The 27,915-nt window shown below is 51.5% G+C and overlaps 1 protein-coding gene across 5 annotated transcripts in view; it reads right to left on the bottom strand.

The window, feature by feature from the left end:
* Positions 1-27,915, bottom strand: part of mocos (molybdenum cofactor sulfurase) — a 348,946-nt gene that overhangs the window by 209,846 nt on the left and 111,185 nt on the right. For 4 of the 5 annotated variants that reach the window (XR_005460716.1, XM_038797685.1, XM_038797687.1 and 1 more), the window contains one exon: positions 6,407-7,054. Coding sequence is in view for 4 of the 5 variants with exons in the window: in XM_038797685.1 (XP_038653613.1) it covers positions 6,407-7,054 (648 nt within the window). In the remaining variant the exon portion in view is untranslated. Of the gene's footprint in view, positions 1-6,406; positions 7,055-27,640; positions 27,742-27,915 lie in introns of those variants that run through there. The other variant, XM_038797688.1, reaches the window with a different exon arrangement.

Raw genomic sequence — 27,915 nt, forward strand, 5'->3', positions numbered from 1 at the left:
AGACTAATAACCAAACTCTGCAATCTTGGACTTGACCCCTCCCTCTGCAGCTAGATCCTCGACTTCCTCACCAACAGACCGCAATCTGTCAGGATAGCCAACAGCACCTCCTCCCCAATAGTCCTCAACATAGGGGCCTCGCAAAAATGTGTGCTCAGTCCTATACTGTACTCCCTGTACACACATGACTTGTGTGGCGAAATTCAACTCCAATTCAATCTATAAGTTTGCAGATGATATGACTCTGGTGAGTCGTATCTCAAACGACAACGAATCAGACGAGAGAAGGGAGATAGATCATGGTGTATGGTGTACCAAAAACAACCTCTCTCTAAATGTTGGAAAGACTAAGGAACTGAGGAACTGATCATCGACTTCAGGAAGCGTAGCATGACACACACTCCCATCTACATCAATGGCTTGAAGTAGAGATGGTCGATAGCTTTAAGTTCCTGGGGATCACCATCACCAACAGTCTGTCCTGGTCCACTCACGTTGATGCAACAGTCAAGAAAGCCCAACAACGTCTCTACTTCCTATGGAAGCTAAATAAATTAGGGGCCTCACGGTAGCATGGTGGTTAGCATCAATGCTTCACAGCTCCAGGGTCCCAGGTTCGATTCCCGGCTGGGTCACTGTCTGTGTGGAGTCTGCACGTCCTCCCCGTGTGTGCGTGGGTTTCCTCCGGGTGCTCCGGTTTCCTCCCACAGTCCAAAGATGTGCGGGTTAGGTGGATTGGCCATGCTAAATTGCCCGTAGTGTAAGATTAATGGGGGGATTGTTGGGTTACGGGTATACGGGTTACGTGGGTTTAAGTAGGGTGATCATTGCTCGGCACAACATCGAGGGCCGAAGGGCCTGTTCTGTGCTGTACTGTTCTATGTTCTATGTCTGCTTCGACTCTCACAAACTTCTACAGATGTGCCATAGAGAACATCCTATCTGGCTGCATTACAGCCTGGTATGGCAACTGCTCGGCCCAAGATCGCAAGAAACTACAGAGTGGTGAACTCAGCCAAACACATCACACAAGCTTGCCATCCTCCCATTGATTCTGTATACACCTGCCCCTGTCTCAGAAAGGCCGACAGCATTGTCAGAGACCCCTCACACCTCGGCTTTGCCCTCTTCCAGACCCTTCCATCAGGCAGAAGATACAGAAGTCTGAAGACCCACACATCCAGACATAGGAACAGCTTCTTCCCCACGGTTACTAGACTCCTCAACGACTCTCCTGTGGACTGATCTGTTTCCTGTAAGAACACTATTCACGACACCCTATGCTGCTCTTATTTGGCCTTCTTACACACTGTAACCAATCACTATTTGTTGATGCACCACTTTCAATGTACTTTGTCGATTATTCTTTTGTCTACTATGTACGTACTGTGACGTTCCCTTGGCCACAGAAAAATACTTTTCATTGTACTTCGGTACATGTGACAATAAATATCAATCAATCAATCAATCAGAATCATTCGCAACTTCCAAATTTGCACACAGCAAGCTCCAACAAACAGCAATGTAACAATGGGAAGATAATCTGCTGTTGCGATGTTGACTGAGGAATAAATATTGGAAAGGACAGTGGGGATAACTTCTTCAAAATACTGCCATGGGATCTGTTACCTCCACCTGAAGGGACCTCTGTTTAATGTCTCGTCCAAAAGACAGCACTGCTGAGAATGCAGATGTCTCTGAGTACTGTACTGGAGCGTCAATCTTGAACCTACAATCTCTGACTCAGGTGAGAGTGCAGACTATGTAACTGAACGTACTTTAGAAAGCACGTTCAAAATTAAATGGTACCCAAATACAAAACAAATACCTCTAAAAACTTAAAATAACATGAAAAGTATTAAAGACAAAAATACTTCCGGCAAATAACTTGCATACAAAACAGGCAATGACATATTATGACAAGGGAGAAGGGTAAGGGGCTCAATTCTCCGGCCTCGTTGTGCTTTCGCAAGAGTGAAACGAGGCCGGTGAATAGCAGGAGAGACCAAAAATGCGAATCGCGCCAGGCGCCAAACAGTTTGCGATGCAACCGGCCTGCTCCCGTAGGCAAAATCTGGATCTTGCCATAGCGTGGCGAGAGACCAATTAGCACCACTTAAATCCTATTTCCATAGAATTAACGGGAGCCATCCCACATCCATCGGCCTCCCATCATTCATCGGCATCCCCAGCAAGTGGTCATTCTGCACCGATTAGTCCTCCTTTTGACAAACGTGAACCTGGCGGAAGGGCTTTTGTGGGAAGCCGAGGAGGTGAGTAGCCATCTTTGCTCACAGGCAAAGAGCCCGGGAGCACTGGGCTTGCCGCCCCAGTGCTCAGCGAGGGGTGGGGGACACCTCGGCTTGCGGGGGGGGGGGTCCGCAGGAATGGACCGCCTAGGGTGGGTGGGCGGCTGAGGCAACTGCACGCCGCCCCACCATGGCAACCCTTGGAACGTGTGTACCCGTTCCAGGGGCAAACCTTGTCCCTGCCCGTCTGCCTCACCGACCATCCATAACCCCCACCGACTGTTGAGGCCTCTGGCTGAAGGCTATTGCTATTAGGGAATTGGGAATCGTGGTTAAGTGAGCACTTCACAGAACCCAAGTGGATTTCCGTGGGTGGGCGGGCCATGTATCATGTGGGAATCATAACAAAGAACAAATAACAAAGAAAAATTACAGCACAAGAACAGGCCCTTCGGCCCTCCAACCCTGCGCCGATCCAGATCCTCTATCTAAAGCTCGCCTATTTTCTAAGTATATGTATCCCTCTGCTAAACCTACCATCTGAATCAGACCGCGATGACTGGACAATGTGCGAGGCAACATCACACACGCAGTAGCCAACATCCAAACATCCAGGGGATGGGACACAGGTCTGGGGACATGTCCACAGCCGGTGTGTGGGTGAATGCCACGTGGAGGGGACCAGCGCTTAGTCCAGGTGATGTTACGAGTGGGTGTCCGGGGTACAGACTTTGAGGTCCGGTGAGGGGAGCCCTCTGTGGCCGGGAGTATGTGGGCAGGGCATTTGGTGGGGGGCGGAAATCAATTGGGGTTCCGGGGTGGGAGCCACTGCTGTTTGTCAGTCTAACACCCTCTCCCAATACCTTACAGATATTGAACGGTATGGATGGTGTTTTGGACCCTGCATAACTTGCACTAGTGGCCGTGCTGCCAGGTCAAGCGCTCAGATGCCAGAGACTGCGGCAGCTACAGTGTCTGCAGATACTCGAGGCAGCTGGCCATTTGCCAGGTCCCACCACACACCCTGAGGTCCTGGCTGCCTGTCAGGCCAGGGAGGGACCCAGAGCGGGAGGCCCACGACAGCCCTGGGTGCACAGGCGTCGCTGATTGTTTGAACAGATAACGGACAGCGTGTGCCGCAGGAGGCTCCGCCTCAACAAGGAGACTGTGCGGCACCTATACTATGTCACCGCGGATGTGGCATAATGTGCAGAGCCACTGCAGCTCTGAATCTTTACGCCTAAGGATCCTTCCAGGGCACGAGAAGGGACCTATGTGAAATCTTGCAGGCCACAATCCAAAGGTGCATCCGACAGGTCGCATATGTCCTGTTTGTCCGGCTGGAAAATTATATAAACTTTGGCAAGGACCAAGCCCAACAAGATGCTTTGGCAGCTGGATTCTCCACGACAGCTAGATCGTGGACAGTCGGTCATCTCCGGCCTCTTCAAGGACCACCCCAGGATGGGCAGCTGACTCTTGAGAGATAATGCGTAACCACTGAAGACTTGGCTAATGATGTCAATGGAGGCAGGAGACCGATGCGGAGACCGAATACAATGAGACGCATACAGCCATCCCGTCTGTCATTGAGCGATGCATCGGTCTGCTCAAAATGCGGTTCCGATGCCTTGACCGCTCCGGTGGTATCCTGCAGTACACCCCCCGGAGGGTCACCTACTTTGTGGTAGTCTGCTGTGTCCTTCACAACCTCGCCCAGCAGCGGGGAGATGAACTGGACGTGGGGATGAGGAATATTTGGCCACCTCCGAGGAGGAGGACAAAGATGATGATGAGCAGCGGCTGAAGGATGATACCAGGGAGGAACCGGAGGACCAGCTGGAGGATGGAGCACAGGAAGCGGGGCGAGGGTCCGGCAAGCCCGGAGGGCATGGAGGCCCTCATACCCCTCTGCTTCAATTAGGACGTGGCCTTGTCCGTCATCGACCCCCCACGCCTATCTCCCTTCCTCCCAGAATCTATTTCACCACTGTGTTGGAGTTAGCACTGTCAAGGGCACGGAGGTGATGATAACCCACAGAGAGCTGAGCACCAATGCTCCTCAATCTATGCCATAGTCTGACCCCTGCCTGTCTGCACTGCTTGCTCACACCCATCACCTGCATGCGGTGTGCCCGGGGGTGAGGGAAGGGGCAGATGCCTGGAGAGATGGGCCAAGTGTTCAGAGGTTGGTCCACATATCGGAAGAAAGTGGCAAAGGCGCATACTGGCTGTGTTCAATGGTTTTTGATGCGTCACAGATGTCATTCAATTCTCCACTCTCCTGATGGTGCTGTCCCACACTTCCCACTACACCCTCATCCCGCTCATTCCCTACCTAACCCCCCACCCTCTCCCTCTTCCCCAGCACCCTCAGTGATACTCAATGTGCTTGGCCTTCCTAGCCCTACCGCTACATCTAGGTGTGTCGCTCGGATGCACATCTGAGGTAGAGGCAGCCAGTTGCTTACCTCGTCCCGTGGGCTTCGCTGCCCCTGGTGGGTGTCCTCTGGGGACTCTGGGGCCAGGCTAGGATCCAGTTGGGACCTGGGATCCAGCACACATGTGACTGCTGTATTGCCTGGGGGTTCCTGCCTCCGCCTGATGCGCATCAGCATCTGTGTGGTGCTTACCAGATGGTAACCCAGAAGCCTGACCGCTAGTATTTCTCACCGAAGTGTGTGTCTCTGAGCTGGCGGAAGGTGGGGTTGACTGCTGTGACGCATTGATTGTGACTTCGTCAGAGCTCTCCTCTGAGATATTCTCCTTCCCGGAGTCAGGAGAGGGAGCCACCCAGGATGGGCCAGCACCGTCAGCTGGAGGACCTGCGGAAGAATGAGCATAGAGTCAGTGGGAGGGATGGGTCAGTCAGTAAGGCAATCGTTACCCACATTTGACAGGTCTTCCATGTCAGTCCCGGTGGATCCTCACCTCTGCAGTTTCCGCCAACCTCCGTGTTGGTGACTGCTCTGTCTTTGGCCACCCGGTCACCTCCAGGGCCCATTCCTTTAAGGTGGTGAGGATCGGTATGTCTGGCACGCCTCCGTCAGTCTGGGCCCTCTTCCGGCGATTGTAGGAGAGCTTCTCCTGCGGAGACACAGAGAGGGCATCATTAGCCACACGCGTGGTTCACATTGATGGGAGGGGGGTGTGAAGAAAGGGTTGGTGGGGGGTGGGAGGGGTTAAAGGGACGGGGGTATGAAGGGAGGGTTGGGGTAACATGGAAGGTTGGAGGGGTGGGGTGGTTGTTCACGTGGGGGTGGAAAGGTCTCAGGAGAGATCGTTGGTTTCTACTCACTCGTGTTGCCCGGTGTAGGTCATGAACCTTCTTACGACACTGGAGGCCAATCCTCCTGGTCACATTCCCAGAAATTACGGCCGGCGCCACCTCGTCCCAAGGAGCACTTGCTGCCCTGTGGCTTACCAGGGTCCTCGTGGGAATAGGACATTTCTCCTGGCCTCCATCGCATCGAGGAGCCTCCCCAAGTCTGCATCCCCGAATCTTGGGGCCGGTTGTCTCTGTGCCATGGCTGCGAGCTCAGTTGAGCTGGCTGTGCAAGAGCTGTTTAAGGGCTGTTCAACCTAGTTAGCGGAGGGCTGGCGAGCGCAGTCCCAGCGAATTGGCTGGCGAGCCTTTCTTTGTGCCGAGAAGCTTGTGGGCCCTCGTTAAGTGGACCAATTAATGTTGAATAGTGTTGTCGGCCTTGCTGAGCCGAACATTGGGAAGCACACGGCAGTTCGCGCTCACTACTACATTTGGAAATCTTTCCGGAGAATCGCGCCGATGACCAAACTCAAACTGATGCAGTCACTTAAATATTCATTGCGGGCAGCACATGTTGTGAAGGATAAATTGGATGTGTGCTCCTTGACAGTTGTCAGAGTGTCTTGTCCTATATTTACTGCCATAGTTTGCATTAGGGGATTGAAGAATGAGAAACATATTTTACTAGAAATATGAACATCAGTGTGCAAATATACTTCAGCAAAATCATCCTTGCAAGTGACTCAGTCGAGATAATGTTAAAAGGTATTTCCTGGCAAAATGAATATTTTATAGTTCATGAACGTACTTTAGCCAACCATAGTCAAGCAGTAAAAAATATGTAACAGTATCTCAAAACCTACATGCTCCTTCCTGAAGAGATATAGCTTACCTGTCACTTATTGATTGCTTTGGAACATAGAAATCTTCTCCTGACAAATACGAAGCGGAAGTTCCTCCTCCAAAATATCTCTTTCTCAGCATTTGCCCACTTTCATTCTTCACCAACAGAGCTCCTAAACCTGTTGGGAACCCAAATATTTTATAAAACGAGATGGGGATGAAGTCTGCCTGATGTAAGCCGAGGTCAAGTGGTGAGGTGCTCACAAATGAGGCTGCATCCATCAGCACGTACCATTTCCCTGGGATCTTGCTGAAAGGAGAGAGTTTTTTTGATTTAATGTCCTTTATCCAACTAAATGGGTATTTTGTCCCCGAAAAGTTGCTTTGCGCAGGATAACAGAACAGATGATGAGTATGACAATTTTCCTCCGTTCCCACAGGAATGTCCTTGTTTTTGTCTTCATAAATCTCATTGTGGTTGAGCGGAATAGTTAGAGCACCAGCTAAAGTCGACAATCCTCTCATTCCCACAGCAGATGTATGGTTGTCAGTCAGATGGCAAAACTGACTCTTCGAGTCTCCCGACTCTGTACAGATCCATTGAAAACTTTCTGCAACAAGTTTAAGAGCAGCTGTACTTCCTGATGTAAAAATGATGGTATACTCTTCTGGGCTGGTGTTGAAGTGCTGTAGAATTCTGTAAGGGAAGTAACAAAAAGTTATTCGTGAATAGCTTTTTGCCAAATTTTAGGAAAAAGAAATATAAATGTAGGCAGGAACATAGAGAATGTAGGAAACACTCAGTAAGTCTGATAGCATATGTGGAGAGAGAACTTTAAATTTAAAGTTTGAGGTCAATGACCTTTTATCAGTTGTGGTTCACTAATTTTTTTAACCGAACTGCATCTGTTAAGTATTTATTCACTCCTTTCACCTTCTACCCTGCAACCTAAACTAGATTGGCAGGGGGTTGGAAACCTGAGAGGAAATTCAGAGCATGGAATGGAGAATTAGTGAGTGATTCAGAAAGAAGAAGACCAAGTTAAAAAGTGTACAACACAGGAATGTGGCAGTGTTAAAAGGTGTATACCTAAATGCAAGTATAGCAAATAAAGCTAATCAGCGGAGGGTGCAGAGACACAGCAGAATAATATCATCGCTAGAAGGGAAATGTGGCCTAAAGATTATCAAACTTGACAGCTCAGCATCCTTGGGTGCAGAGTTTTCAGGCAGGATGGAGAGGGAGATAAAAAAGATGGGTGTGGTAATATTGGTTAAATAATCTGTGCCGGCTCTTGGCAATGCCAGGTAGATGTCAGTAAAGAAGAACAAATGTGTTTATTGGCAACCAACAAGGATAACGTATCTACAGGCACAGAGTTTTATACAGGTGTTAACACTCTGGTTTCCGGGTTACTGACCAGAACCCTGTTCCCCGGGACTCATGCTGAACCCTCATTGGTCGGCGATGCGCGCTCCTGCACAATAGGCTCTGAGCCAGTCATGTGGACCACGAGGAATGCCCATTAAAGAGGCCCGCCCTCCCCAAGTCTCTCAAATAATATATGTACAAATAAGCTATAAACAACAATTATACACAATATAAGACTGGGGAACCAAAAAGGAAAAGTCCTCAAACAGTCCAGCTGAGTATTAACCTGTCCGGAGATTTCCTGGGTCTTGTGGGTCGCCTTAATCCTTCAAATGATTCCTCCCACTTGCAGGTAAAGACGTCAACCTTAGTAGAGAATGTCTCCGAGAGTCAACCACCCCGCAGGGTTATTCCCTTCTATGACTTGTTCCTGGATCAATTATAGGGCCTCCACAAGACTGCTGGCTCCACCAGCAGAGCACCAGTGCTGCCTGTTGCTCCAACTGTTTGAAGATTGTGGCTGTGGCCCCCTGGCTTCTCACGTGGTCATCGTGTTTCCTTATTGTTCTGCCATTCAAATCTACCATGTACGATGCTGGGCCTGACTTGGACATGACCTGGCCTGGTAACCATAGTGGGCCTGAGGCAAAGTTTCAGACAAGGTCCAGGTCATCCACTTAGAATGATCGGTCCTCTTTTCATGAAGTACGTTGTTTTTTCTGAGAGGCCTGCCGTGCCTCCACCCTTCCTGTCAAATTTTGGAAAACCAAATCCACTGGGTCCTTAAATGACAGCCGATAAGAAATTCTGCTGGTGTGACCCCTGTAGTAGCATGGATTATAAGACAAAAGAAAATTGGCTAAATTAAGACATAGTGGGCTGCTGGACTGGTTCAGCATAGCTGCCTTGCACTGCTCTCTCCACTAACCCATTTCAGGCAGAATGATGGGGGCTGTTTTGATATGGTGAATGCCATTTGTTCTGACAAAGTTCTGAAAGTCCTCACCAGTGAAGGAACTGCTGCTGTCAGATTCTATTACTTTGGGGAGGCCAAGCAGAGCAAACATTCACCTCAAGGCTTCAAATGTGGCCAAGGTCACCGCTCCATCTCTTGAACCTTCAACCACTTTGAATGGGTATTAACCAAACTGAGGAACATCTTGCCCAAGAAGGGACCACCAAAGTACACATCTATCCTCATTCGTGGGCGACCAGGCCACTCCTAAGGGTGGAGGTTGGCTGCAGGGTGCAGTGTCTGTTGTGTCTGGCAAGGGTTACACTGGCACACCATGTGTTCAATTACCTTGTTGATGCCAGGCCACCAAATGTAGATACGAGTGAGGAGTTCCATTTTGTCTGAACTGGATTGGCACAATGCAATTCATGCAACAGCAGGACTCGTGTTGGGGGTGGTACTACTAGTCGGGTTCCCCAGGCTATGACTCCATCCTCACAACTGAGTTTGTCGTTACAAGTAAAATAAGGCGGTAATTGGTCAGATTTACCGTGGTGCCATCTGGTTATGAACATGCATTTTACTTTGGGCAGGACTGGGATTAATTCTTTATGTGGCCAGACGAAACTGGCAGGGTGCCTAAAAAGTTCAATGGTAAGGCGATTTCTTGAGGTACAAGTGAGGTTGCCGGGTTTTTAGGACGTGGAGGCCGACTCAACACATCAGCATTAGAAATCTGTGCACCTGGCCAAGGCTGAAAGATGTAGTCATAGGCCACCCACACAAGGCCCACTGCCGTACTCTGGCAGAGGTGAATGGTAGCATCAGCTTATCTTCACGCAGGAGCCCCAGCAGGAATTTGTGATTGATTATCATTGTGAAACATCACTCATAAACATAGTGGCGAAATTTCTTGATGCCATAGATTACGGCAATGCCTTCCTTTTAAATTTGTGCGAATTCACGCTCAGCATCAGAAAGCGTTCTAGAGGGGAAGGCAATTGGCCTCTATAAGCCATCCCCAATTGTGTGGGATAGAACTACTGCTATCCCATACAGCGGTGCATCGCAGGTCAGAATGATGGGATTTTGCAGGTCAAAGTGAACCAATAGGCTCGATGACTCTAAGACTTGCTTAACGTATTGGAAGGCTTGCTCCTGTGGTTCCTTCCAATGTCAAAGCTGGTGTTTCCTTAAGATCATGTGTAGTGGCACCAATGGTATCGCTCAGTTGGGAATAAAATGAGCATAATTGTTTACCATTCCCAAAATTACTTTAAGTCAGCCACATTCTTAGATGCTGGGACATATCTTATGTCTTCAAGTTCAGGCCCTATCAGACCATTTTGAACCCAAGGTAACTGACCTAAATAGCTTGGAAAATGCACTTCCCTCATTTTAGTCGGATTCCAGCATCTCTGAATTATCTCAATTCTTCTTCTAGGTGCTCCTCCTGTAACGTTCCTGTTACTAGGATGTCATCCAGATAGACCAAAACCTTTGGGATGCCCTGGAGGTTCTCCATTGTGCACTGGAATATCGCACAAGCTGAGGAAGCTGAGCTACTTGGTGTACTCAGCTTCGCATAAAGGTCCTTAATTCATGGAATGGGGTATCCTACTAAAGAGAACTTTATTAATAATGAATGTAATTTTGAATGCACTGTACGCACCATGTTGATGGAAAAGCTACTGGAGGAAAATAAAGAAAACCCACCACAGGCGGATTATCTACTTGGGCAGTCTGGTTGATTGTAGGATTGTAGTCCCCGCATATTGTAGGGGAGCGGTCCAGCTTCAATACAGGAAGGATGGGGTTGCCCATTCTGAAAACTGTACATGTTTGATAATCCCCAGCTCTTCCAGACATTTAAGTTTAGCTTCCACTTTTTGGTGTAAGGAATTAGTCTTGCTCTGAAAATCCTTGATGTCGAATCTGGATTGATTTTTACTTCCTTTATTCGAGCAAATTCATCATTCCCAGCTAGTGTCAGGTGCAAAGTATCCCACCTCTTAAAATCCCCCCTAATTTCCTCCTGTGCATCTGAGCCTATTCCCTCATCACCTGGAACACGTTCTTGTATCTGCAGAAAACTTCCAAAAAGACGCTGTCCGAGATTTTAAACATTTCCAACCACTTCAACTTGATTTGGCACAACCAATCCTGCCCCATCAGGCTTGGTCAATGTCCCTCATCAATGATCATAGGTAACTGGGCATCTTTTTGTTTTAAAATGTACTTTATTCCAAACGTGTGTCAAACAGTAACAGTAAAATACACGCTTGTCATGAGAATGTCACTTTAAGAAATGTTTGTCTGCTCATGTTACTATAGTGATGTCAAAGTGTGGGTGGAGCTGAGCTGAGCTCTGGCTGTTTTTTAGTTTAACTTTGAGGAAAGCTTGGGTATGTCTGTGTTTTTTTTGGTTTCGTTTTCAGTGTTGGAGCTGAAGCCAGACAAAGCAGATGTACTGTTGTTCTCTCTGCTATGAAAAGACTATCTCTTGATCATATGGTGAATTCAGAATTATAAACGTTCTCAGTAGTGAATTTAAAAATGATGTGCTTCTGTTAAAAGGTGTTTCTTTTATCTTCTGGATGTTGTTTGGGAATTTATTAAGAATTACTTAGTGTTGTATTCTTTGGGGGTTGTATTCGAATCAATGGTTGCTAAGATGTTCACTGTATGTTTTAAAAAGATGAACTTGAGTTCATAAAATAAACATTGTTTTGCTTTAAAAAATACTTTTCGATTCATGCTGTACCATACCTGTAGAGTGGGCTGTGTGCTCCCCATACCACAATCGATTAAAAGTTGCGGGTCAGGTGAATTCCATGATACGCTTTGGGGTTCTCCAAACCCTGGCCCATAACAAACTCCACAAAATCACAGACCACAGTTTGTACAATTTGTCCCCCTTTTATACCCCTGCGACAAACAATTCTTCAAACAGTATTATGAACAATCCACACCACATCTGGAAGCCCTCTGCTGACCCCCTCAACTCAAACTTAATCTTCTGCACCCGGAGAAAGTCGTACAAGTTCCCCAGTCAGGCTGCGAGCCCCGGCGGCATATCCAAACTCCAATTTAACCGGATCCTTTGCGGTCAATTAGAGAGAGGAAGTCCACAACATCCTTTCTCCTCAGGGAGAAAGATCAGGAGGGTCTGGAAAACAAACAGGAACCTTGGCAGCACATTCATCATTCCCAGCTAGTGTCAGGTGCAAAGTATCCCACCTCTTAAAATCCCCCCTAATTTCCTCCTGTGCATCTGAGCCTATTCCCTCATCACCTGTATCCCCAAATACCTAAACCTTTCCCTGAGCTCCCTTGAACAGCAATATCTCTAAATTGGCCCCCCGTCCCGCGCATTCACCGGAAAAACCTCACCCTTGCCGACAATTAGCTTATACCCGGAGAAGGCCCCAAACCTCTCTAATATTCCCCTGATCTTACCCATACTTGATGTGTTACGCAGGTTGGTTCGTCGTGGACTGCACTTGATGCAGTGTGGCGAGAGACAGACCTCTAACACTGTAGAAGATCCAACATGATTTTATTCAATGTGATAACTAATATACATGCTCAGCTGTGGGTTGACACTATACTGAATTGACTGGAGACCTGACCAGACTTACTAGCTACCGCATGGTGTTTGCACTGGCTAGCTGGTGGACTCTGACTGTCTCAGTAGCTGGGTCCCGGGAGAGCGAGAAACCTAGTGCCTTCTGGCTCACTGGTCATCCTGTGTGTCAATCACTGCCTGTCTGCACTTCACTATATACGTGAGTGGATATTATGACAATACTCTCCAGTGGGTTTGACACAAACAGCAGCAGGTTGTCCGTGTACAACAAAGTCATGTGCTCCCTGCCCCCCCCTTACAATTTCCTGCTACTCGACATACCCTCGAAGGGCCATCGGCAAGGGCTCAATCGTCAGTGTGAACAGCAGCGGCGACAGTTGATACCCGTCTTGATCCCCTGTGCAGTCTAAAACACTGTGAACTCATCTTATCCATCTGTACACTCTCCTCCGGGGATACATACAAAAGACGCACCCACGCCACAAACTTCAGCCCAAACCCAAACCATCCCAAAATTTCAAATAAGTACCTCCACTCCTCCCGATTGAAGGCCTTCTCCGCATCCATAGAAACAATAATCTTCTGCACCTGCCCTACCCAATGGAGTCACAACCACATTTAACAGCCTCCTGATGTTTCTAGAGAGCTGTCAGCCCTTTACAAAACCTTTCTTATCCTCAGAGACCACCCTGGTACACATCCCTCCAACCTCCCTGCCAACTACTTAGCCAGTACTTTCACGTCCATATTCAACAACAAAATGGGCCTGTATGACCCACACTCCAGCGGATCTTTCCCCTTCTTCGGGATCAGTGTTATCAACGCCTGTGTCAACGTTTCTGGCAATTCCCCCCATCTCCAATGCCTCACTAAACATCCCCAACAAATGAGGTGCCAACTCTGCCACAAAAGTTTTAGAAAACTCTGCTGGGAAGCCGTCTAGTCCCAGGGCCTTCGCCGATGGCATTCCCCTGGTACTATCAATCACCTCCCGCAGCCCCAGCAGCTCCTCCAACGCCTAAGTCTTCTTAACCGTGGGAACTCCAACCCGTCCAAAAGCCACCCCATATCCCCTTCCTCTCCACCTGATGCGGCCCTATACAGGTTTTCATAATACCTCCTGAACATCTTGTTTATCCTCTCTGGCTCTGATACTGCCGCCTACTCTCTGTCCGCACCCTTCGAATTTCCCAAGACGCAGCCTGCCTGTGCAGCTGCTGCACCAGCATACGGAGCGTCTTCTCTCCGCACTTGTACTGCACTCCCCCTCACCCATCATAACTGCCTCACTGCCTTTCCCGTCGTCAAACTATCAAACTGCCCCTGCAGCCTCTTCCTCTCCGTCAACAGCTCTTTAGTGGGAACCCCCCCCCCTGAGTATCTCCTGTTCACCTTGGCTATCTCATCCAACAGCCGTCCATGCTTCTCCCTCCGTCTCCTATTCCTGTGAGCCCAGAATGAGATAATCTCCCCTCGAACCAATAACCCCTTTACAAACTCTGCGCCGTCCCAATTGGTCGCACATTCGTTGACTAGTACCACAGGCATCCCCTCCAACACTCCACTCACTATCACATACCTTCACCCCGGCCCCCGCACTTCCCTGGCCCCCACAAACCCTGTCCTTTTGTTCAACAAAATGCCCCCCCTCCCCCCGCCCGTGACTTTGAATTAAACTCTGAGTGAAATATTTTCCCATCCATCCCTACTTCAACCTAACCTGATCCTTCACCTGGAGGTACGTTTCCTGTAGAAAGATCACAACCACTTTCAAACTCCTCAGGTGCGCAAAAAACCGGGATATCTTAAAGGGTCCGTTTTGCCCTGGATGTTCGACATCACAACTCTCTCCGGAGGCTTACATCTCCACTCTCCTCTACTGTCCGCCATCCTATCCCAGCAATTCTACCTCACTTAATACCACCCTAAACTGCGCCCATCCCAAATGCCACCCCTCTCCACCCATGACCACACTCAGCCTCCAACTCTGCTACGTCGCAATGGAGTTGCTCAATATACAGGCTCCGGGTGACTTCCAGTGGCAGCATGTAGGTGGAGGTTGCACATTAGGTGACTTCTGCTAGAGCCTCTGGTTTTTGGACTTTTATGCCTGGTTTCAGAGGTAGTTTATGAATGAGCTGGTGTAGGAAGGTATGAGATGTGCAATACCCAGGAGAAGGGCACTGGAAAGAAGGGGGCGATCGAAAGTCCGCTGTCGAATGAGTTGGTGAGTTCTGCAGGAAGAAAGATGGTGGGGGGCTGGGTCACTGAGTGGGGCCGCTCCCTCACAATGGAAACTCTGACCGAGGTGATGTCGGGGGTATTCGAGAGGCAGTTCACCAAGCATATGGAAGTGCTGCAGAGGGAGATGATGGCTGCGAGGAATGAGTGGGTGGAGGAGGCGACTGCCCCAGTAAAGGCGGCAGTAATGAAGATGTCGGTTGAGGTGCGGGAGCAAAGAGAGAAGTTGAAGGAGGAGACACTATCGCAGCAAGTGAACAGTTCATCTTGATGGGTTTCGGACGGGTGAAGGCGGCATCGTACAGCAACAGCGTGGGATTTGGAGTGGTCTATCCTGCGAAGCTGAGAGGGACGCACAACTCGAGGGATTTCTACTTCAAGATGATGGAGATGGCGGAGGCGTTCATGAAGGCTGAAGGACTGGAACTGAAATGAGAGTTGGGACTTGGGTTGCTTGGACGGGTTGCTGGGATTGTGCTTTTTCTTATGGAGGGTTTTTACTATTTGATGGGGTTTTTGATTTTTCTGTCTTTTGTTTATATTTGTTCATATAGGTATTGGTTTTTGAGTTTATGTCTTTTTCTGTGGGCACGGTTCTGTACTGTTCTTTGATATGAGGTAGGTGGGGATTGTTCGGTTATATGGGGCCAGCTTACTGAGGGTGGGAATGGGAGGAGGGGGTGCTGTGGCAGGGGTCACCGCACTAGCAAGTGAAGGTTGGCTAGCTAACGAGTGTGGTGAGGGGAGGGGCCATGGTCGTTGGAGCTTGGTTGAACAGGTTTTGATGGGCCTGGGAGATGTGAAAGGTGGGGGGAAGAGTATAGATACTGGGAGAGATGTTTGCAAGAGGAAGTGAATGGGGGGGAATTCTGCGAAGGTGAGGGGGAAGAGGTTAGGTGGTAATGGGGTGGGCCACGCCAGAGGGGTAGGGCCCAGGGTTATAATGATGGTGGATGGGGGGGGGGGGGGGGGGGGGGGGGGGGAGGGAGGGAGGCGGAGAGAGCCCCCGGTCAGAAAAATGATGTGCAACATGAGGGAGTTAGGGGTCCGGTGAGGAGATGAGAGTTTCCACACACTTGAGTTTAAAGGCTGATGTGGTGATTCAGCAGGACACCCATTTGAGGGTGAAGGATCAGGAAGATAAAAGCAAATTACGGCGGTTGCTGGAATCTAAAACAAATCATAATTCACAGACTCAAAACGTTAGCTCCCTTTTCTCTCCACAAATGCTGTCAGACCTGCTGAGATTGCCCAGTATTTTCTGCCTCTGTGAAGGCTTAGGTGAGGCTTAGAAAGGGTTGGGGTGAGTCAGGTGTTATCACTAAGGGTGTGATTGTTGGGCTCGGTGGGGGTAGCGATATTGGTGGGCAAGAGGGTGAGGTTTCAGCCTCTGGAGAAGGTGGCTGATCAGGGGGGCACGCACGTGGTAGTGATAGGTGCAATAGAGGGGAGGAAGGGCACTCTTCAAAATCCAGATTTGGATACCCATCAGCTGATAGTAGGGGGGGGGGGGGGACACTGGAACATAGTGTTGGAACGGAAGCGGACAGGACCCAGCCGTGCTTGGTGACCCAGTCGGTGGGGGGGTGTGTGTGTGTGACAAGATTGGGAAGTTGATTGAGGAGTATGTGGGGTTTATATGCACGGGGGAGGTCTCGTGGTCGGTGGTCTCGGAGGCTCTGAGGCTACGGTGAGCAGGGAGGTAATCTTAATTAAGGCAAAGGTGAATAGGGAGAAGAGGGAGGCACACCAATGACCGATAGAAGAGGTTTTGTAAGTAGATGGGGGGTAGGCGGGGGACCCAGAAACCGGGTCTCTTGGCAAAGAGGAAGGTGTTGCAGGCGAGGTTCGACCTATTGTCCACGGGGAAAGCGGTGCATCAGTTGAGAAGGGCGAGGGGAACCATCTATGATGGTGAGAAGGCAGGCGTATGCTACCGGTCAGCTCTGGAGGGAGGCCATGGCGAGGGAGATAGTTTGGTTGCAGGGCAAGGCGAGGGAGTTGGTGGTAGCTCCGGATCACATTAATAAGATGTTGAGGAATGTTATAGGGGCCTATATAGGTCGGAGCCATCAGAGGAAGAACCGGGAATGAGGGAGTTTCTAGGTGGGCTGGAGCGTCCGCGGTTGGGAGAGGCGGAAACGGTAGGGTTGGAGGAGTCGGTGGGGGAGCAGGAGGTGATAGGGAGGATGCAGGCAGGGAAGGTGTCAGGGCCCGCTGGGTTCCCGGTCAAATTTTACAAAAAATTTAAGGACACGTTGGGACCGTTGATGGCAGGAATTTTAAGGATGCGATAGGATGCAGGGCTGTTTAGCACAGGGCTAAATCGCTGGCTTTGAAAGCAGACCAAGCAGGCCAGCAGCATGGTTCGATTCCCGTAACAGTCTCCCCGAACAGGCGCCGGTATGTGGCGACTAGGGGCTTTTCACAGTAACTTCATTTGAAGCTTACTTGTGACAAGAAGCGACTTTCATTTCATTTTCATTTCATTTCATTTCATTTCAGGCAGGGATGTCTTGTCACAAACAATGGGGCCATCGAGCTGTTGTTAAAGAAGGACAACGATCCGGTGGAGTGTGTGTCGTATAGGCCCATATCCCTGCTGAATGTGGATGTCAAGATACTGGCAAAGGTGTTGGCGTTAACGTTAGAAAGGTGTCTCCCAAAGGTGATTGGGGAGGACCAAACAGGGTTTGTAAATAGAACACAGTTGTACTCGAATGTGAGGAGGTTGTTGAATGTGGTGCTTTCTCCGGCTCAGGGGAGGGAGACGGAGGTGATGGTTGTAATGAATGCGGAGAAGACATTTGATCGGGTGGAGTGGAGTTATTTGGTGATGATCCTGGAGAAATTCGGGATTGGGACGAAGTTAGTGACACGGGCACAGCTGCTAAATAAGGAGTCGATGGCAAGCATGTGCACAAACAGTACGAGTTCAGGGTATTTTGCATTACTTTGGAGTTCTCTTTGCATTGGCTATACAGCCCTTGGCCATTGCGTTGGGGAGCTCGGAGTTGTTGAAGGGGATAATGGAAGGGGGGGGCTGCCATTTCGTCTGACGGCGTGTCATTTCAGATATTTGGGAGGGCAGCAGTGGTTAGCACTGCTGCCTCATGGCACCGAGGTCCCAAGTTCGTTCGCGGCCCCAGGTCACTGTCCGTGTGGAGTTTGCACATTCTCCCCGTGTTTGCCCCCACAACCCAAAGATGTGCATGGTAGATGGATTGGCCACACTAAATTGCCCCTTAATTGGAAAATGAATTGGGTACTCGAAATTTAAAAAAAAAATTTATTGAGGTATTTGGGGGTACAGGTGGCCCAGGATTGGGCAGCGTTTGGATGTTTAATTTTACTAGCTTGGTGGGGAGGGTGAATGCGGATTTGCTGAGGTGGGACAAACTCCCTCTGTCGTTGGTGGGCCAGGTGCAGACAGCTAAAATGAATATTTTGCTGCAATTCCTGTTTTTGTTTCAATGTCGGTATTTTTGCCTGAGTCTTTTTTTCAGGGGTGTGGACAGGTTGATCTCATTTATTTGGGGTAGAAAGGTGGGCACGGTTAGTAGAATGATACTGCAGAGGGGTGAGCGGGCAGGGGGGCAGGGTTAGTAGAATGATACTGCAGAGGGTTCAGCAGGCCGGGGTCAGGGTAAGTAGAATGATACTGCAGAGGGGTGAGCAGGCAGGGGGCAGGGTTAGTAGAATGATACTGCAGAGGGATCAGCAGGCAGGGGGCAGGGTTAGTAGAATGATACTGCAGAGGGGTGAGCAGGCAGGGAGCAGGGTTAGTAGAATGATACTGCAGAGGGATCAACAGGCAGGGGGCAGGGTTAGTAGAATGATACTGCAGAGGGGTGAGCAGGCAGGGAGCAGGGTTAGTAGAATGATACTGCAGAGGGATCAGCAGGCAGGGGGCAGGGTTAGTAGAATGATACTGCAGAGGGATCAGCAGGCACGGGGCAGGGTTAGTAGAATGATACTGCAGAGGGGTGACCAGGCAGGGGGCAGGGTTAGTAGAATGATACTGCAGAGGGGTGAGCAGGCAGGGGGCAGGGTTAGTAGAATGATACTGCAGAGGGGTGAGCAGGCAGGGGGCAGGGTTAGTAGAATGTTACTGCAGAGGGGTCAGCATGCAGAGGGCAGGGTTAGTAGAATGACACTGCAGAGGGATCAGCAGGCAGGAGGCAGGGTTAGTAGAATGATACTGCAGAGGGATCAGCAGGCAGGGGTCAGGGTAAGTAGAATGATACTGCAGAGGGGTCAGCAGGCAGGGGGCAGGGTTAGTAGAATGATACTGCAGAGGGATCAGCAGGCAGGGGTCAGGGTTAGTAGAACGATACTGCAGAGGGGTCAGTAGGCAGGGGGCAGGGTTAGTAGAATGATACTGCAGAGGGATCAGCACGCAGGGGTCAGGGTAAGTAGAATGATACTGCAGAGGGGTCAGCAGGCAGGGGGCAGGGTTAGTAGAATGATACTGCAGAGGGGTGAGCAGGCAGGGGTCAGGGTTAGTAGAATGATACTGCAGAGGGGTCAGCAGGCAGGGGGCAGGGTTAGTAGAATGATACTGCAGAGGGATCAGCAGGCAGGGGTCAGGGTAAGTAGAATGATACTGCAGAGGGGTGAGCAGGCAGGGGGCATGGTTAGTAGAATGATACTGCAGAGGGGTCAGCAGGCAGGGTTAGTAGAATGATACTGCAGAGGGGTGAGCAGGCAGGGGGCAGGGTTAGTAGAATGATACTGCAGAGGGGTGAGCAGGCAGGGGGCAGGGTTAGTAGAATGATACTGTAGAGGGGTGAGCAGGCAGGGGGCAGGGTTAGTAGAATGATACTGCAGAGGGGTGAGCAGGCAGGGGGCAGGGTTAGTAGAATGATACTGCAGAGGGGTGAGCAGGCAGGGGGCAGGGTTAGTAGAATGATACTGCAGAGGGATCAGCAGGCAGGGGTCAGGGTAAGTAGAATGATACTGCAGAGGGGTGAGCAGGCAGTGGACAGGGTTAGAAGAATGATTCTGCAGAGGGGTCAGCAGGCAGGGTTAGTAGAATGATACTGCAGAGGGGTGAGCAGGCAGGGGGCAGGGTTAGTAGAATGATACTGCAGAGGGGTCAGCAGGCAGGGAGCAGGGTTAGTAGAATGATACTGCAGAGGGGTCAGCAGGAAGGGGACAGGGTTAGTAGAATGATACTTCAGAGGGGTCAGCAGGCAGGGGGCAGGGTTAGTAGAATGATACTGCAGAGGGATCAGCAGGCAGGGGGCAGGGTTAGTAGAATGATACTGCAGAGGGGTGAGCAGGCAGGGGGCAGGGTTAGTAGAATGATACTGCAGAGGGGTCAGCAGGCAGGGGGCAGGGTTAGTAGAATGATACTGCAGAGGGGTGAGCAGGCAGGGGGCAGGGTTAGTAGAATGATACTGCAGAGGGGTCAGCAGGCAGGGGGCAGGGTTAGTAGAATGATACTGCAGAGGGGTGAGCAGGCAGGGAGCAGGGTTAGTAGAATGATACTGCAGAGGGATCAGCAGGCAGGGGGCAGGGTTAGTAGAATGATACTGCAGAGGGGTCAGCAGGAAGGGGGCAGGGTTAGTAGAATGATACTGCAGAGGGATCAGCAGGCAGGGGGCAGGGTAAGTAGAATGATACTGCAGAGGGGTCAGCAGGCAGGGGGCAGGGTTAGTAGAATGATACTGCAGAGGGGTGAGCAGGCAGGGTTAGTAGAATGATATTGTAGAGGGGTGAGCAGGCAGGGGGCAGGGTTAGTAGAATGATACTGCAGAGGGGTAAGCAGGCAGGGGGCAGGGTTAGTAGAATGATACTGCAGTGGGGTGAGCAGGCAGGGGGCAGGGTTAGTAGAATGATACTGCAGAGGGATCAGCAGGCAGGGGTCAGGGTAAGTAGAATGATACTGCAGAGGGGTGAGCAGGCAGGGGACAGGGTTAGTAGAACGATTCTGCAGAGGGGTCAGCAGGCAGGGTTAGGAGAATGATACTGCAGAGGGGTGAGCAGGCAGGGGTCAGGGTTAGTAGAATTATACTGCAGATGGGTGAGCAGGCAGGGGGCAGGGTTAGTAGAACGATACTGCAGAGGGATCAGCAGGCAGGGGGCAGGGTTAGTAGAATGATACTGCAGAGGGATGAGCAGGCAGGGGGCAGGGTTAGTAGAATGATACTGCAGAGGGGTCAGCAGGCAGGGGGCAGGGTTAGTAGAATGATACTGCAGAGGGGTGAGCAGGCAGGGGGCAGGGTTAGTAGAATGATACTGCAGAGGGGTGAGCAGGCAGGGGGCAGGGTTAGTAGAATGATACTGCAGAGGGGTCAGCAGGCAGGGAGCAGGGTTAGTAGAATGATACTGCAGAGGGGTCAGCAGGCAGGGATAGTAGAATGATACTGCAGAGGGGTCAGCAGGCAGGGGGCAGGGTTAGTAGAATGATACTGCAGAGGGGTGAGCAGGCAGGGGGCAGGGTTAGTAGAATGATACTGCAGAGGGATCAGCAGGCAGGAGGCAGGGTTAGTAGAATGATACTGCAGAGGGGTCAGCAGGCAGGGAGCAGGGTTAGTAGAATGATACTGCAGAGGGGTCAGCAGGCAGGGATAGTAGAATGATACTGCAGAGGGGTCAGCAGGCAGGGGGCAGGGTTAGTAGAATGATACTGCAGAGGGGTGAGCAGGCAGGGGGCAGGGTTAGTAGAATGATACTGCAGAGGGATCAGCAGGCAGGAGGCAGGGTTAGTAGAATGATACTGCAGAGGGATCAGCAGGCAGGGGGCAGGGTTAGTAGAATGATACTGCAGAGGGGTGAGCAGGCAGGGGGCAGGGTTAGTAGAATGATACTGCAGAGGGACCAGCAGGCAGGAGGCAGGGTTAGTAGAATGATACTGCAGAGGGATCAGCAGGCAGGAGGCAGGGTTAGTAGAATGATACTGCAGAGGGGTGAGCAGGCAGGGGGCATGGTTAGTAGAATGATACTGCAGAGGGGTCAGCAGGCAGGGGGCAGGGTTAGTAGAATGATACTGCAGAGGGATCAGCAGGCAGGGAGCAGGGTTAGTAGAATGATACTGCAGAGGGGTCAGCAGGCAGGGATAGTAGAATGATACTGCAGAGGGGTCTGCAGGCAGGGAGCAGGGTTAGTAGAATGATACTGCAGAGGGATCAGCAGGCAGGGGGCAGGGTTAATAGAATGATACTGCAGAGGGATGAGCAGGCAGGGGGCAGGGTTAGTAGAATGATACTGCAGAGGGGTGAGCAGGCAGGGGGCAGGGTTAGTAGAATGATACTGCAGAGGGGTGAGCAGGCAGGGGGCAGGGTTAGTAGAAAGATACTGCAGAGGGGTCAGCAGGCAGGGGGCAGGGTTAGTAGAATGATACTCCAGGGGGGTGAGCAGGCAGGAGGCAGGGTTAGTAGAATGATACTGCAGAGGGGTCAGCAGGCAGGGGGCAGGGTTAGTAGAATGATACTGCAGAGGGTTGAGCAGGCAGGGGGCAGGGTTAGTAGAATGATACTGCAGAGGGGTCAGCAGGCAGGGGGCAGGGTTAGTAGAATGATACTGCAGAGGGGTGAGCAGGCAGGGGGCAGGGTTAGTAGAATGATACTGCAGAGGGGTCAGCAGGCAGGGAGCAGGGTTAGTAGAATGATACTGCAGAGGGGTCAGCAGGCAGGGAGCAGGGTTAGTAGAATGATACTGCAGAGGGGTCAGCAGGCAGGGAGCAGGGTTAGTAGAATGATACTGCAGAGGGGTCAGCAGGCAGGGAGCAGGGTTAGTAGAATGATACTGCAGAGGGATCAGCAGGCAGGGGGCAGGGTTATTAGAATGATACTGCAGAGGGATCAGCAGGCAGGGTTAGTAGAATGATACTGCAGAGGTGTCAGCAGGAAGGGGGCAGGGTTAGTAGAATGATACTGCAGAGGGGTGAGCAGGCAGGGGGCAGGGTTAGTAGAATGATACTGCAGAGGGGTCAGCAGGCAGGGGGCAGGGTTAGTAGAATGATACTGCAGAGGGGTGAGCAGGCAGGGGGCAGGGTTAGTAGAATGATACTGCAGAGGGGTCAGCAGGCAGGGAGCAGGGTTAGTAGAATGATACTGCAGAGGGGTGAGCAGGCAGGGGGCAGGGTTATTAGAATGATACTGCAGAGGGATCAGCAGGCAGGGTTAGTAGAATGATACTGCAGAGGTGTCAGCAGGAAGGGGGCAGGGTTAGTAGAATGATACTGCAGAGGGGTCAGCAGGCAGGGGGCAGGGAAAGTAGAATGATACTGCAGAGGGGTCAGCAGGAAGGGGGCAGGGTTAGTAGAATTATACTGCAGAGGGGTCAGCAGGCAGGGGGCAGGGTTAGTAGAATGATACTGCAGAGGGGTGAGCAGGCAGGGGGCAGGGTTAGTAGAATGATACTGCAGAGGGGTGAGCAGGCAGGGGGCAGGGTTAGTAGAATTATACTGCAGAGGGGTCAGCAGGCAGGGGGCAGGGTTAGTAGAATGATACTGCAGAGGGGTCAGCAGGCAGGGGGCAGGGTTAGTAGAATGATACTGCAGAGGGGTCAGCAGGCAGGGGGCAGGGTTAGTAGAATGATACTGCAGAGGGGTGAGCAGGCAGGGGGCAGGGTTAGTAGAATGATACTGCAGAGGGATCAGCAGGCAGGAGGCAGGGTTAGTAGAATGATACTGCAGAGGGATCAGCAGGCAGGGGGCAGGGTTAGTAGAATGATACTGCAGAGGGGTGAGCAGGCAGGGGGCAGGGTTAGTAGAATGATACTGCAGAGGGATCAGCAGGCAGGAGGCAGGGTTAGTAGAATGATACTGCAGAGGGATCGGCAGGCAGGGGGCAGGGTTAGTAGAATGATACTGCAGAGGGGTGAGCAGGCAGGGGGCAGGGTTAGTAGAATGATACTGCAGAGGGATCAGCAGGCAGGAGGCAGGGTTAGTAGAATGATACTGCAGAGGGATCAGCAGGCAGGAGGCAGGGTTAGTAGAATGATACTGCAGAGGGGTGAGCAGGCAGGGGGCATGGTTAGTAGAATGATACTGCAGAGGGGTCAGCAGGCAGGGGGCAGGGTTAGTAGAATGATACTGCAGAGGGATCAGCAGGCAGGGAGCAGGGTTAGTAGAATGATACTGCAGAGGGGTCAGCAGGCAGGGGGCAGGGTTAGTAGAATGATACTGCAGAGGGGTCAGCAGGCAGGGGGCAGGGTTAGTAGAATGATACTGCAGAGGGATCAGCAGGCAGGGGGCAGGGTTAGTAGAATGATACAGCAGAGGGGTCAGCAGGAAGGGGGCAGGGTTAGTAGAATGATACTGCAGAGGGATCAGCAGGCAGGGTAAGTAGAATGATACTGCAGAGGGGTCAGCAGGAAGGGGGCAGGGTTAGTAGAATGATACTGCAGAGGGGTGAGCAGGCAGGGGGCAGGGTTAGTAGAATTATACTGCAGAGGGGTCAGCAGGCAGGGGGCAGGGTTAGTAGAATGATACTGCAGAGGGGTGAGCAGGCAGGGGGCAGGGTTAGTAGAATGATACTGCAGAGGGGTGAGCAGGCAGGGGGCAGGGTTAGTAGAATGATACTGCAGAGGGGTCAGCAGGCAGGGGGCAGGGTTAGTAGAATGATACTGCAGAGGGGTGAGCAGGCAGGGGGCATGGTTAGTAGAATGATACTGCAGAGGGGTCAGCAGGCAGGGGGCAGGGTTAGTAGAATGATACTTCAGAGGGGTGAGCAGGCAGGGGGCAGGGTTAGTAGAATGATACTGCAGAGGGATCAGCTGGCAGGAGGCAGGGTTAGTAGAATGATACTGCAGAGGTATCAGCAGGCAGGGGGCAGGGTTAGTAGAATGATACTGCAGAGGGGTCAGCAGGCAGGGAGCAGGGTTAGTAGAATGATACTGCAGAGGGGTCAGCAGGCAGGGAGCAGGGTTAGTAGAATGATACTGCAGAGGGATCAGCAGGCAGGGGGCAGGGTTATTAGAATGATACTGCAGAGGGATCAGCAGGCAGGGTTAGTAGAATGATACTGCAGAGGTGTCAGCAGGAAGGGGGCAGGGTTAGTAGAATGATACTGCAGAGGGGTGAGCAGGCAGGGGGCAGGGTTAGTAGAATGATACTGCAGAGGGGTCAGCAGGCAGGGGGCAGGGTTAGTAGAATGATACTGCAGAGGGGTGAGCAGGCAGGGGGCAGGGTTAGTAGAATGATACTGCAGAGGGGTCAGCAGGCAGGGAGCAGGGTTAGTAGAATGATACTGCAGAGGGGTGAGCAGGCAGGGGGCAGGGTTATTAGAATGATACTGCAGAGGGATCAGCAGGCAGGGTTAGTAGAATGATACTGCAGAGGTGTCAGCAGGAAGGGGGCAGGGTTAGTAGAATGATACTGCAGAGGGGTCAGCAGGCAGGGGGCAGGGAAAGTAGAATGATACTGCAGAGGGGTCAGCAGGAAGGGGGCAGGGTTAGTAGAATTATACTGCAGAGGGGTCAGCAGGCAGGGGGCAGGGTTAGTAGAATGATACTGCAGAGGGGTGAGCAGGCAGGGGGCAGGGTTAGTAGAATGATACTGCAGAGGGGTGAGCAGGCAGGGGGCAGGGTTAGTAGAATTATACTGCAGAGGGGTCAGCAGGCAGGGGGCAGGGTTAGTAGAATGATACTGCAGAGGGGTCAGCAGGCAGGGGGCAGGGTTAGTAGAATGATACTGCAGAGGGGTCAGCAGGCAGGGGGCAGGGTTAGTAGAATGATACTGCAGAGGGGTGAGCAGGCAGGGGGCAGGGTTAGTAGAATGATACTGCAGAGGGATCAGCAGGCAGGAGGCAGGGTTAGTAGAATGATACTGCAGAGGGACCAGCAGGCAGGGGGCAGGGTTAGTAGAATGATACTGCAGAGGGGTGAGCAGGCAGGGGGCAGGGTTAGTAGAATGATACTGCAGAGGGATCAGCAGGCAGGAGGCAGGGTTAGTAGAATGATACTGCAGAGGGATCGGCAGGCAGGGGGCAGGGTTAGTAGAATGATACTGCAGAGGGGTGAGCAGGCAGGGGGCAGGGTTAGTAGAATGATACTGCAGAGGGATCAGCAGGCAGGAGGCAGGGTTAGTAGAATGATACTGCAGAGGGATCAGCAGGCAGGAGGCAGGGTTAGTAGAATGATACTGCAGAGGGGTGAGCAGGCAGGGGGCAGGGTTAGTAGAATGATACTGCAGAGGGGTCAGCAGGCAGGGGGCAGGGTTAGTAGAATGATACTGCAGAGGGATCAGCAGGCAGGGAGCAGGGTTAGTAGAATGATACTGCAGAGGGGTCAGCAGGCAGGGGGCAGGGTTAGTAGAATGATACTGCAGAGGGGTCAGCAGGCAGGGGGCAGGGTTAGTAGAATGATACTGCAGAGGGATCAGCAGGCAGGGGGCAGGGTTAGTAGAATGATACAGCAGAGGGGTCAGCAGGAAGGGGGCAGGGTTAGTAGAATGATACTGCAGAGGGATCAGCAGGCAGGGTAAGTAGAATGATACTGCAGAGGGGTCAGCAGGAAGGGGGCAGGGTTAGTAGAATGATACTGCAGAGGGGTGAGCAGGCAGGGGGCAGGGTTAGTAGAATTATACTGCAGAGGGGTCAGCAGGCAGGGGGCAGGGTTAGTAGAATGATACTGCAGAGGGGTGAGCAGGCAGGGGGCAGGGTTAGTAGAATGATACTGCAGAGGGGTGAGCAGGCAGGGGGCAGGGTTAGTAGAATGATACTGCAGAGGGGTCAGCAGGCAGGGGGCAGGGTTAGTAGAATGATACTGCAGAGGGGTGAGCAGGCAGGGGGCATGGTTAGTAGAATGATACTGCAGAGGGGTCAGCAGGCAGGGGGCAGGGTTAGTAGAATGATACTTCAGAGGGGTGAGCAGGCAGGGGGCAGGGTTAGTAGAATGATACTGCAGAGGGATCAGCTGGCAGGAGGCAGGGTTAGTAGAATGATACTGCAGAGGTATCAGCAGGCAGGGGGCAGGGTTAGTAGAATGATACTGCAGAGGGGTGAGCAGGCAGGGGGCAGGGTTAGTAGAATGATACTGCAGAGGGATCAGCAGGCAGGAGGCAGGGTTAGTGGAATGATACTGCAGAGGGATCAGCAGGCAGGGGGCAGGGTTAGTAGAATGATACTGCAGAGGGGTGAGCAGGCAGGGGGCAGGGTTAGTAGAATGATACTGCAGAGGGATCAGCAGGCAGGAGGCAGGGTTAGTAGAATGATACTGCAGAGGGATCAGCAGGCAGGAGGCAGGGTTAGTAGAATGATACTGCAGAGGGGTGAGCAGGCAGGGGGCAGGGTTAGTAGAATGATACTGCAGAGGGATCAGCAGGCAGGAGGCAGGGTTAGTAGAATGATACTGCAGAGGGATCAGCAGGCAGGAGGCAGGGTTAGTAGAATGATACTGCAGAGGGGTGAGCAGGCAGGGGGCAGGGTTAGTAGAATGATACTGCAGAGGGGTCAGCAGGAAGGGGTCAGTGTTAGGTCTCCCGAATATTTTTTATTATTGTTGGATGGCAAATGTGGAGAAGGTGCGGAGCTGGAGCAGGTGTTGGGGGGTCAGTGGGGGAGGCGCTCTGTGGGTAAAGATGGACACAGGCTCTTGTAGGGGGTCGGGGTTTCAGGTGCCAGCAACGGCTGATGGCCCCAGGGAAGTATTTGTTGAATCCAGTGTGGTGGCCATGTCGACGATTTGGAGGCAGTTCAGACAGCACTTAAAGCTGGGGGCCGGGTCTGGGGGGATCGCGATTAGGGGAAATCACGGGTTCGAATCAGGAAGGATGGATGCGAGGTTTTGAAGATGGCAAGTGAAGGATCTGTTCCTGGGAGGGCGATTTGCAAGTTTGGAGGAGTAGGGCTAGAAGTACGGGGGTTTTAGGTACATGCAAGTGCGGGACTTTGCAAGGAAGGCCTTCCCGACTTTCCCGATAGCGCCTGCTTCCTTGCTGTTGGAGGCAGTGCTGTCAGTGGGGCGGCAGGAGGGGGGTCACCTTGGCGATTTATGGGAGGATTCTGGAGGGGCATGGGATGTTTATGGAGGGGGTTAAGGCAAAGTGGAAGGTTGATCTGGGGGTGATGCTGGAAGAGGGATTGTGGTGTGAGGTGCTGCAGACGATGAATGCCTTGACTTTAATGTGCGAGTTGGGGCTGATATAGCTGAAGGTAGCGTACAGGATGCACCTTACGAAATCAAGGATGATTCCAGTGGGTGGAGGACATCTTGAAGCAATGTGGGAGGGACCCGACGAACCATGTTCATATGTTTTGGTCCTGTCTGAAGCTGGAAATGTTTTGGAGGACGGTGTTCCATGTAGATGTGGAGCCTGGTCCCCTGGAAGCTACATTCTGGATGTCGGACCAGCTGGAGCTGCAGGCGGGTGTGGGAGTAGATGTTTCAGTCTTGGCCTAGCTGATTTCTCACAGGCAGGTCTTGTTGGGGTGGAGGTCAGCTTCTCCATCC

Source organism: Scyliorhinus canicula, chromosome 5, assembly GCF_902713615.1.
Source record: "Scyliorhinus canicula chromosome 5, sScyCan1.1, whole genome shotgun sequence".
Taxonomy (NCBI): domain Eukaryota; kingdom Metazoa; phylum Chordata; class Chondrichthyes; order Carcharhiniformes; family Scyliorhinidae; genus Scyliorhinus; species Scyliorhinus canicula.